This window comes from Podarcis tiliguerta, assembly GCF_965153285.1.
Source record: "Podarcis tiliguerta genome assembly, chromosome: 2".
NCBI lineage: Eukaryota > Metazoa > Chordata > Lepidosauria > Squamata > Lacertidae > Podarcis > Podarcis tiliguerta.
The window spans coordinates 73,758,570-73,770,633 of NC_139535.1; the positions used below are offsets into that span (position 1 = coordinate 73,758,570).

General features: G+C 43.3%; 1 protein-coding gene across 2 annotated transcripts in view; it reads left to right on the forward strand.

The window, feature by feature from the left end:
• Nucleotides 1-10,936, forward strand: part of LOC310672981 (sulfate transporter-like) — a 22,041-nt gene extending 11,105 nt beyond the window's left edge. Inside the window, exons 2-3 of one of the 2 annotated variants that reach the window (XM_083430776.1) lie at nucleotides 6,331-6,943; nucleotides 7,865-10,936. In XM_083430776.1, coding sequence (XP_083286902.1) covers nucleotides 6,344-6,943; nucleotides 7,865-9,481 — 2,217 coding nt within the window. In that variant the 5' untranslated portion in view covers nucleotides 6,331-6,343 and the 3' untranslated portion in view covers nucleotides 9,482-10,936. Of the gene's footprint in view, nucleotides 1-5,769; nucleotides 6,944-7,864 lie in introns of those variants that run through there. The other variant, XM_083430775.1, reaches the window with a different exon arrangement.
• The last annotated feature ends 1,128 nt before the right edge of the window (nucleotides 10,937-12,064 follow it).

Below are 12,064 nucleotides of genomic sequence, written 5' to 3' on the forward strand. Positions count from 1 at the left end.
CCATAAACCCTCTAGTTGGCTTTGCAAAGCTGACCACAGGGCCCCTCCTAGGCTTTTATTTATCCTGGGGCCAGCCCTGTTTGTAGTAGTATGGATCAACATAGTACTATTTTTACTATAAGCAGCCTATATGAGCTTTACCCCTTAATTACAAAACAGACTATATTGAGACAGCTTTGTTGATGCCACCCTTACCTTAAGATGCCTTTTAACTTGAGTTACCTTCACTCTCGATTACCTTTACTCTAAGTTTGACATCTGGCATCCCCAATGGGTTTTTGTGGCTATAAAGGTAAAGGTAAATGGACCCCTGACCATTAGGTGCAGTCATGACCAACTCTGGGGTTGCGGCGCTCATCTCGCTTTATTGGCCGAGGGAGCCGGCGTACAGGTTCCGGGTCATGTGGCCAGCATGACTAAGCCACTTCTGGCAAAACAGAGCAGCACACTGAAACGCCATTTACCTTCCCGCCGGAGTGGTACCTATTTATCTACTTGCACTTTGATGTGCTTTCGAACTACTAGGTTGGCATGAGCAGGGACAGAGCAACAGGAGCTCACCCCGTTATGGGGATTCGAACCGCCAACCTTCTGATCGGCAAGTCCTAGGCTCTGTGGTTTAACTTACAGCGCCACCCGCGTCCCTTTTTGTGGCTATACGGGAACTTGTGCTAAATGGGGAACTTCAGCTTTGTGTCCCATTTTCTGTACAATGGTGTGGGCTGGAGAAAAAAGGGCTAGTCCCAGGTTCAAATTATATGTCTAGATAAAATGGATATAAGGACCAAGGGGAGAACTTCATTGCTTTTAATTGGGGAGAGATACCAAAGATACAGAGATATTTTGCCCATGAGGCCATTTACCTAATCATGACCACCTACCCCATACTTGACATAATATGTGACATCAGGTGTGGGGCAGGTGGAGAAATGGCTGGATCGACAATGATGTTGGCATATAGGGTCGGAGACAGATAACTAGCTAGCTTGCCAGGCCAAAAAAGTTCACCATGATATGCATGTTTCATGATGGTAAAAGTGGTGGTTTTAAATTAAGTTCCAGAAATAACTTGTCAGTCTTCAACAGGGGAAGTATGTTAGATGTGCACCTGCCCTGTCTCCTGTTATCTAAGTATGTTGGTGTTCCTTTGTGGACAGGGATAGCTTAACTACTGTTATCTATGCGCTGGTAACTTCAAGGTTAGATTACTGCAATGCGTTATACATAGGGCTGCCTCTGAAGATGGTTCAGAGACTTCAGCTAGTGCAGAATTCAGCGGTCAGATAGCTCACTGGAGGAAGACGGTTTGAGCATATTACACCAATCCTGGTCCGACTGTACTGGCTACCAATTAGTTTCTGGACCCAATTAAAAGTGCTGGTTTTGACCTATAAAGCCTTTAACAGCTCAGGACTGCAATACCTCAAGGACCGCCTCTTTCCATATGAACCTACCCAGACCTTAAGATTACCTTCTTAGGCCCTTCTTCATGTGCCTCCTCCTCGAGAGGTCTGGAGGGTAGCAACACGAGAACAGACCTTCTCTGCAGTGGCTCCCCATCTGTGGAATGCTGTCCCCAAGGAAGTTCACATAGTACAGTGGTACCTCGCAAGACGAATGCCTCAGAAGACGAAAAACTCGCAAGACGAAAGAGTTTTTCATTTTCTGAGTTGCTTCGCAAGACGGATTTCCCTATGGGCTTGCTTCACAAAAAAAAACTTCTTGAGCCTTTTTTTTTAAACCGCCAATGCATTCCTATGGGAAACCGTCAATACACAGTGGTGCTTCGCAAGATGAAAAAATTCACAAGACGAAAAAACTCGCAGAACGAATTAATTTCGTCTTGCGAGGCACCACTGTACCTTCATTATACACCTTTAGGCACCAGGCAAAACGTTCCTTTTTAATCAGGTCTTTGGTTGATTTGATTGACATCCTATGCCCTTTTAAAATGTGGGGTTTTTTGGCGGCGGCGAGAATTATTGGGTTATTGTTTTTATTTTGATTATATCTTTCGTGGTTGTATATTTTGGTTTTGTTCTGTGAACTGCTCTGCGACCTCCGGGTATAGGACATTATATAAATTCAATAAATAATAATAATAATAAATTTGTCCTCATCACTACCCAACCCAGGGAGCAAAAGCATTAATGGGCTGAGTCACCTGCTTGTTCTAAATATATTTCCAAACATACCACTGAAGAAGACACTTTGTCAAGTGAGTCCTATCTTTCACCTTGTCATGCTCAAGTTGGTACCAGTTTCTTTGCTGCACAAACTTGTTTCAGAACGGAAACCTACATCGTTTAGCAAGTTTATACTGGTTACACCGAAGCAGTATTTTAAAAGACTGCCCTGAAAACAAACATTTCCCTGATGACAGATAACTCTGGTGACCTTTGACTAGCTTTTGTAAAGTTAAATCTATTGCACTGGTCTTCAACTGGTAGATCAGGAACCGCAAGTAGGTCCTGGCCTGATCCAAGGTGGGCCACCACAGGAGCACTACCATCATGCAAATCTATTGTAAAAGATTAAGAAATGGGTCCTCAAAAGCATGGTTGAGTTAAAAGAGGGTCCTGGGTCTGAAAAAAGGCTGAAGACACCTGATCAATTGGATCAGGTATGTGTGAAAACCCTGTGTGGGAACCCTGTTATATTAAAAAAAACATATTTATTATTGTACATTTTATGGAGTTATCTGTGACATGTGGCTTCTGTTGGCCAATAGTTCTGATGTGCCAGACATTCTTGAGCCTAACCTTAGGAAACTGAAATAAATAAATAAATTTTAAAAAATGTCCAGCAGCACCTTAGAGACCAACTAAGTTTATTCTGGGTATAAGCTTTTGTGTGCATGCACACTTCGAAGTATCTGAAGAAGTGTGCATGCACAGGAAAGCTTATACCAAGAACAAACGTAGTTGGTCTCTAAGGTGCTACTGCACAATTTTTTAATTCGTTTATTTGTTTCGACTGCATCAAACCAACACGGCTACCTACCTGAACTTAGGAAACTGAGACCATCTTGCTTTGTGCAAATGATGTGAGTAGGCATGTCAGAGGTCAGCAACTGGGGGTGGGGCTGGTTGAAAGTTGTCTCTGTTTGAGTGTTTGCCAGCTTGCCCCTCCTCTGAGATGGATTTAGGGGAACACGACCGGTTCAGTTGCACTAGGCGTGGAGCCTTGGCATCGCACCTACACACTTGCACATCCCTCTATGGATGAAGTCATGGAAAATTCAGAGCCCCACGTACAATCCTGGTTCTACAAAGAACCACTTCTAAAACCTTAGTTTGCCCTATGTGATTCATTTATTTGCCATCAGTGTGTGTGGAGCTACCCCATGAAACTTACAACTAATATTTTGACATGGGGGAAACAAGGGAGGAAAAGGGAGGTAGTATGTTGCTATTTCATGCTTTAAGCTTGGCTACAGGTCAAGTTACAGTATGACATGGGTGGGGAGCCTGAGGGGCCCCCCCCATATTATTGGGCTACAGCTTCTTTCGCCGTGGACTATTGGCCATGTTGGCCGAGGCTGATGGGAATTGAAGTCCCAGCAGTATCTGAAGGACCACAAGTTCCCTGTTCCTGCAGCTGAGTCGTCTAAAGGGCCGTGAATCCACACCCTTGCACATTTGCACTAAACCATGGTTTGGCTTAGCACTGATTGCAGATTGAGTCCGTGTGTGCTGGCTAGTGGATCAGCTTATCAATATCCCTTACCTAGTCCCTTGGTGAAGAGATACAATAAGGTGCATGGGAAGTGACGCCTGAGCACAAGCAATTCCCTTTTGTTTAGCCAACAAGCTCAGGAGAGCATGGCAGTCCTATCATCCACCACTGTTTAAACTTTTGAAATCATAAATGATAGGTATAGTTCAGGTTCCCATAAAAAAATATTCTATTTAAGTGGTGTTTGTTTTCAAAATATACCTCTGGAGTGGCTGGGCAGGAGTTGCAATAAAAGGGCGAATGAAGGGGATCCAATTCTACTTGTCTTCTTGTGCTGGAATTGGGGATCAGTCCGAGAGGAGGAGGAAGCAAACACTGCAGGTTTGGAGATTGTATAGGTTTGAGTGCTTCATTTCCCCCACCAGGACAAGATAGCTTGTGGGCTTGAAGGTTAGAGGTGATTTGAGAAGAAAGGTATAACCGACTACTTACCAGAGGCACTGCCTGATTTCTGGTACCTGTCCTGGTAAAACACTGTCCTCAATTTTGTCCCTATTTTTGTCTTTGGGGAAGGTGGTTTGTGTGTGTGTAGATGTTTTACCTGCTGTTTTGAGAGAGGGGTTCTGAGCACTGCCAGCTTTTCTTCTGTGAAATGTGTATTTTGTTGAGCCAAAGAGATTCTTACATTTCCAGATGTGTCTCCCGACTCAGCAGGGTTGGGAATCTGTGAATTATACCAATAATACTTACCATGTGTATAGTACTTTCCAATCCACCCACTCTTTAAAAGTCTCTCCTCCCCCAGTATATACTGTATACACTGCTGTCCACTATAATGGTGGCTCCAAGTGAGTGACAAAAGAGATATTTTTTTATTGCAGCAGACAGTAGAAGTTTAAACATTTTATTTTTAGAAAGTGTGTCTTAGTGATTCTGTTTTATTAGAAAGACCTTAAGATCAGGGATGAGTAGTATTATATGCTTTGATGAAGTAAGCATCCAAAGTGATATTTCTTGAACTTAAAAAAAAAAAAGGTTTGCAAGTTTTCTATATAGCTATGCAAGAAAAACTGTGCACAAGTGCCAACTTCTTTAACCATAAATTATGATTTTTGCATATTTATTATTCACAAGTAATCCAAGATCTAACAATTACAAAAAGGTCCACCAAGACTATGAATATTTACAGAAGACAGATTATTAGCAACTATTTACTTATCATTGTTTGCAAATCTCATCATTCCAAGAGACAAAAAATAATAATAATCTGATAAAAATGGGCCAAATGGTTTTACTGAAACTTTTCAACATACAATGTAATAAAAACTAATAAAAATAAAAATAAAAAAGAAGAAAGAAAAGAAAAGGAGAAAAAGGGAATAAAATAAAATATAAAGCTGTCTCCCAGAGCTAGATATTAACGCTTGTCTCATGTAGAAAAGGGTGGACCCTCCCAGCTCTCACTGGGAGCTTCCCTTTCTTATCCCAGTCTCCCACCCTGGGAGATCTTCCCTTCCCTCCCTCTCCCACAGGGTCTTTCACCTGCCAACCATCACCTTCCTGTGGGTACCTTCATTAACCCAGAATAGAGGACATCAAAAAACAAAATGTAAGCAAAAGCATAGCAAAGGAAAAAGAGAAAAGACAGGAAGAGAAAGATCATAAAAAAGAAAAAGAGAGAAGCGAGAAATAAATAAATAGGATTTCTGATTCTCTATCAACAATGTAAAGATTATTCAATATACCGTATTTTTTGCTCTATAAGACTCACTTTTCCCCTCCTAAAAAGTAAGGGGAAATGTGTGTGTGTCTTATGGAGCGAATGCAGGCTGCGCAGCTATCCCAGAAGCCAGAACAGCAAGAGGGATTGCTGCTTTCATTGCGCAGCAAATCCTCTTGCTGTTCTGGCTTCTGAGATTCAGAATATTTTTTTTCTTGTTTTCCTCCTCCAAAAACTAGGTGCATCTTGTGGTCTGGTGCATCTTATAGAGTGAAAAATACGGTAATTATTCAATATAAAGATTATTCAAAATATTCAGTGTGTTCACTCCAGGATGGTATCCAGCAGTATTCCAAGGTAATATCCAGCTGTTCCTCATTCTGCTAGGCAACATTTTCCCAGTCTTCAACCCCAGACATCCCAAGTTAATTCATTCCCCTTTCCACACAAAAGTTCCAAAAGGGGCTTTCCAGTTGTTATTATCACTAAATGTCAAGAATAGTCTTCCTTCAGTCTGGCATGTCAGTTCACATTCCAGGTGTTTCTGACTGATAAAGCAAAATGAGAGTTTTAGATTATTTAAAAGCCTGTTTCATATTATCCTCCAACCACTTGTGTAGCACAAGATGAGCTGGTGTCGTACATAGTCATTGTGAATATATCTGGCCAGTATTTTTGTATAATGGCATAATGTTTGCAGTTGCAGAGGCCCTTCACTTATAATTAATGGCTCAACAATTAATGGCTTTTATGATTGGACTACTATGCACCAAAGGTTTATCAGTGCTGGTTCCTTTTATGGTCGTGCCTGAGCTGTGATTGTAATCTTGCTCAGTATGAAACAGTGCATCATTAGCTGGATAAGAATTCATTTGCAATCATGCATGAGTGGAGTACCTTCAGTTAATAGTGCACATGCTGCCCTCTTTCAGCTGCCTTGGAGCCATGGAGAATGGCACTGCTACCCAGATGCCTAAGCAGAGCATTGATATGCCAAGCATGCCACCACCAGAGTCATCTTCTCATTATGTGCCTGTCAAGCTTGAAGAACATGAACCTCCGGGTCTCAGTGTCAAGAAGCTCATCAAGAAAGCCAGGGAGAATTCTGGGTGCAACCGACGAAGTGTCCTTGGTGTCTTCGTTAAGCTGTTTCCTGTTGTAGAGTGGCTTCCCCGCTACAGTATCAAGGAACAACTGCTTGGGGACATCATCTCCGGCCTCCTGGTTGGAATAGTTGGCATCCCTCAGTCCATCTCCTACTCCCTCCTTGCAAGTCAGGATCCCATTTACGGACTCTACACAAACTTCTTCTCTGTCATTATCTACTTTGCCATGGCTACCTCACGCCACAATTGCATTGGGACTTTCGGAGTCCTTTGCCTGATGATTGGGGAATCAGTAAACCGGCAACTGACGTTAGCAGGATACCAGTTAGAGACTGAGTTACCGGTGAATGCCACGTTGAGTGGGACAGTTGTCTGTGACAAAAGTTGCTATGCTATCACTGTGGCAACTGCTTTAACCTTTTTGGTTGGGCTTTACCAGGTAAGATAACTTCCTTACAACACAAGTGCTCTCTTAATGTTTAGGGTGCTTAAACGCTATATTCAGACTAACACAGTTATTGCTGCAGCTGCAAAAGGAGCAAGCGAAAAAGAGAAGCTGTGCTACTGTCATGGCTAATGGTGAGCCTGACCCCTGAGAAACTGTTGGAGAATTCCTTCATCTCTTGAAGAAGTTTGGTGAAATGATCCTATCACTCCCCCCTCCCTCCGATTTCTGTGGCTGAGAGAGGCCACTTGCATGCAACTCTAGTTTGAATTAGATATGAAGTTACAAAGAGAATGGCTTCCTTGAGAGCCAATGTGGTGTAGTGGTTAAGAGCGGTAGTCTCGTAATCTGGGGAACCGGGTTCGCGTCTCCGCTCCTCCACATGCAGCTGCTGGGTGACCTTGGGCTAGTCACTTCTTTGAAGTCTCTCAGTCCCACTCACCTCACAGAGTGTTTGTTGTGGGGGAGGAAGGGAAAGGAAAATGTTAGCCGCTTTGAGACTCCTTCGGGTAGTGATAAAGCGGGATATCATATCCAAACTCTTCCTCCTCCTCCTCCTCTTCCTTTATTAAAGTTTCTGAGTGATCACAGATGTGGATCTAGTTCACACATGGCAATGGCATCAGGTGATAACTTTCCTGTAAGAGAGATCAAACACCACAGGCCGAGTGGGCACATCAGCTCGCATTACTCTAAGTTCAAGTGCTTTACAATGGGGTCACTTCACACATTAAGCTGGGGCAGGTGTTAAGCATGCAAGTGTTTTACATGTATATGCATGAACCAGAATACAAGAACAGGAGATTTTTCCTCACAACAAGCAGAGAGTAGCAGAGAACAAATGCAAGTGCTGATATTTGCTTCTTGCACCTTCACCCAGTCAGATTAATCAATACAACTTGCTTTCCCTTTCAGATCCTTCTAGGGGTCTTCCAGCTGGGCTTCATATCCGTATATCTTTCGGAACCTCTCCTGAGTGGCTTTGTGACTGGATCCTCCCTTACCATCCTCACTTCCCAAATGAGTCTTCTGCTGGGACTGAAAATCCCTCGCCATGATGGAGTGGGCTCTCTTATCTTCACGTGGGTTGACATATTCAGATATATTGGCAACACCAACATCTGTGACCTAGTCACCAGCCTGATTGCTCTGGTCCTCATTGTGCCAGTGAAGGAGATCAACAACTACTTTAGAGACAAAATGAAGGCTCCTTTCCCCATGGAGCTTCTGGTGGTCATTGCGGCGACCCTGCTTTCGTATTTCTTCAACTTCAACAAGAGATACAAATCTAAAATATGTGGCTCCATTCCCACTGGTTTCAAGCAACCTGCTGTACCGGATCTGAGCCTTCTTTCAAACCTGGCAGTTGATGCTCTGCCCATTGCCATCATCGGCTTTGCCATGACTATCTCGCTGGCAGAAATATTTGGCAAGAAGCATGGCTACCCAGTTCGGGCCAACCAAGAAATGATTGCCATTGGCATGGCGAACCTCATACCATCTTTCTTCTGCTGCTTTGTCTCTAGCGCAGCCTTGACAAAGACCCTGCTGAAGGAATCCACCGGGTGCTGTACCCAGATCTCAAGCCTGGTATCTGCCTTTGTGCTGCTCCTGGTGTTGTTGTGGATTGCCCCTCTCTTCTACTCACTGCAAACCTGCATCCTGGGGGTGATCACCATCGTCAACCTCAGGGGGGCCTTGCGGAAATTTGCCGACACCCCGAAGATGTGGCGGATCAGCAAGATAGACACCGTGATCTGGTGGGTCACCATGCTGTCCTCATTACTCATCACTACAGAGCTGGGCCTCCTCATAGGCGTCTGCTTCTCTCTCCTCTGCATCATATTCCGCACCCAGAGGCCCCGAGCCACACTCCTCGGCAAGGTGAACGACTCTGAAATCTACGAGGACCAATTCACTTACAAAGAGATCAGCAGCATTGCAAATATCAAGATCTTCCGTTTCGACACCTCCCTTTACTACGCAAACAAGGACTACTTCAAAAGTTCACTTTTCCAGAAAACAGGAGTGAATCCTTCGCTGGTTGCTGCCCTGCGGCGAAAGGCTGAAGCGAAAGCAAACTTGGGCAAGAACGAAAGCTGCTTTTCTACGAAGTTTAACTGCCTGAAAGGCACCAAGAGAGACGCTGCCAAGGTTTCGGTTTCAGATGCTCCTGGCCCAGCCATAGACATGCACACGTTAATCCTTGACTGTGGCGCCATGCAGTTTGTAGACAGCGTGGGCCTCAGTGTGCTGAAGGAGACTCGCCAGGACTACCAGAAGATTGGCATCCAGGTCCTGCTGGCCAACTGCAACCCATCCGTGCGGCATCTACTCCAGGCAGGTGGTTGGCTTACTGGGATGGAGGATACGGAGCTGCTGTCCTTCCACAGTATACATGCCGCTGTGCAGTTTGCAGAGAAACAGCACCAAACTCAGCAGATGGGCAGCAAAGTGACAGGGGATGCTTTCCTTAGTCCTGAAGAAGGCAATGATACCTCAATAACACCCAGTCTGGAGGGGCAACTGTAGGCCTGGATGGAGCAGAATGTGCAAAGACTGGGAAATGGTTTCATACTTATTATTATTGGTGCACATGCCCAATAGCTGTGAATGACCTAAAAAGGACATTGACATTCAGTTTCTTGCAGCAGGCCAAGAGGCTTTCAAGAGGACTGTTAAAACTCAGGATGGTAGGAACATTATAATGCTGTAGTTTTCTCAAAGGTTTCAGTCCCTCTTTATTTACTATTACTCATTTCAACAATTTATATACCACTTAACTTTGCATGGCGATGGCATAAGGGTTTCCACTAGCATAATCAGGGACAACAATTTTACTCCCTTTGGATGCTATGTGGATCTGGTGGATCTAAAGAGTGAAAGAAGGAAACATGTTTGAAATGATTTTCTGTTTCATATGTAGAGTTTTGTTTTAGGTTGTTTGGGCCCTTTTCATCTCTCCCATTTTTGTTAGGTCTCAGTGTCTGGGCTTGCCTCACACAGGCTTTGCAAATAAACAGTTTGGCTTTGCAAATAAACAGAGTTCAAGATGGAAGGCCTACTACCCAACAGTGGATGCATTGCAGGAAGCAGGGTCAGTTTATATGCCTTTCTTTAGTGGAATCGGCTACCCTACAGATTGTCAAGTCTGCCATGCAGATCATGCAGGCTATCCTGGGAATTGGTAGCAGTTGCTTGTTGCCTAACAAAAGCATCAGTGCAGGAAAAGAGCATCAGAGATTGGCTGGGGGTAGATACTAAAAGAAAAAGGAGCAAGGTATGGAGACATGCAAGAGAGCACTAATGGAGTGACATTGGTGTGTGTGGAAGGGCAAAGGGTGATGATTTTCCAGGGAGAGTGATCAGTCTTAAATTAAGAGCACATGGTGAATCTTGGCATTACAAAGCCACACCAGAAGGCTTTAGCAATCTGATGTGTCTATCTGAATCCTGGAGGAATTCCTTTACTTTCTAAAAAAGACATTCCAATTTATCTTTTGACATCTATTTCCCTGGCAGTACTTCACTTCCTTTTCTCATGCACTAATGAAATCAAAAACAAGACCAAAAAAAAACCTTGTCTGTATATTTCATGTTATTTATTTATTGCATTTATATGTTACCCTTCTGTTCAAAGAATTGCATTGGCCACCAATTACCTACCAGGGTAAGTTCAAGGTGCAGGTTTTCATGTGTAAAACCCTCTACAGTTTGGGATCAGCATGACGGAAAGATTGCCTCAGGCTTCATATAGCTAGTTGATCACTGTGCTCTGCATGTGAGGGCCTCCTACAGATATCATGTTATCAGGAGTTCCATTCCACACAAAATAGAAACCGGGTGTTTAGTGTTGTGGCACCTACGCATCGGAATTCCCTCCCCTTAAATATTGGACAGGTGCCACCTCTGTTGTCTTTTTGGTGCCTACAGAATACTTTCCTCTTCCAACAGGCCTTCGAAGCTGAGATCTTTCGCAGTCTGCACCTCTACAGTGGTACCTCAGGTTACATACACTTCAGGTTACACACTCTGCTAACCCAGAAATAGTGCTTCAGATTAAGAACTTTGCTTCAGGATAAGAACAGAAATTGTGCTCTGGTGCTGCTGCAGCAGCATAAGGCCCCATTAGCTAAAGTGGTGCTTCAGGTTAAGAACAGTTTCAGGTTAAGAACAGACCTCCAGAACGAATTAAGTACTTAACCCGAGGTACCAGTGTATTGGAATTGTTTTAAAGATCTTTTAAACACCTTTTTAAAATTGTTATATCACTTGTTCTTTACACCCCTGGGCTTCTTTTGGAAGGAATGGTGGGATGGAAATTTAACAAATAATAGGAATTAATAATAATATATATGCCACCTTTCCTCCAAGTAGTGCAGGCACTTCTTCATTTATTCTTTCAACAACCTTGTGTTGGCTAAGAGTGACTGGCTTTTACCCAAAGAGCTTCTTTGCTGAGGGAGGATTTGATTTTCTGGTGGATGTGAGGGGGAGAAGAGATATATGCCACCCAAATACCCTGGAGGACGGGCAGAATATGGATATTTTCGAAGTAATACATAACTATCTGATGCATCAATAATATTACCTTACACTGACCACCAGAGGGCAAGAGTATGTCACAAAAACGCAATCTATAGCACTAATAGAGCGACTGTTGAAGGAAGTGATCTTTTTTGGGATAAAATCTAGAGCAAGTGACAGTGAGGACTTTGTTCCAAGCAGCAATCTTAGGGCATATTAAACTTCATAAAAACAGTTATTGTTTAGCCTTCATTGAGATTTATTTCTTTGCAAACACACAGAGATAGGACCTTTGCTGTATATTTCTGCCACAATCTGAACATGATTTATTTCCCAAGGGAGAATAGCACAAGTGATAAAGTACGTTCACCTCAAAGTGCTAATTTCCATCAGTTAAAAAGGGAATTATACTGAGACTGAATATATGAATATTAATATAGACGACAACACCTTAGCATTGTCACAGAAGAACATGATTGCAAGCTGTTCACTATTTTTGATTCACTGAGATTATGCCTGCTCAAGTGACATCTTCACAGTGGCACTTGTGTCACACAAGGAATGTAAAACATGACATTTTCCCACCCC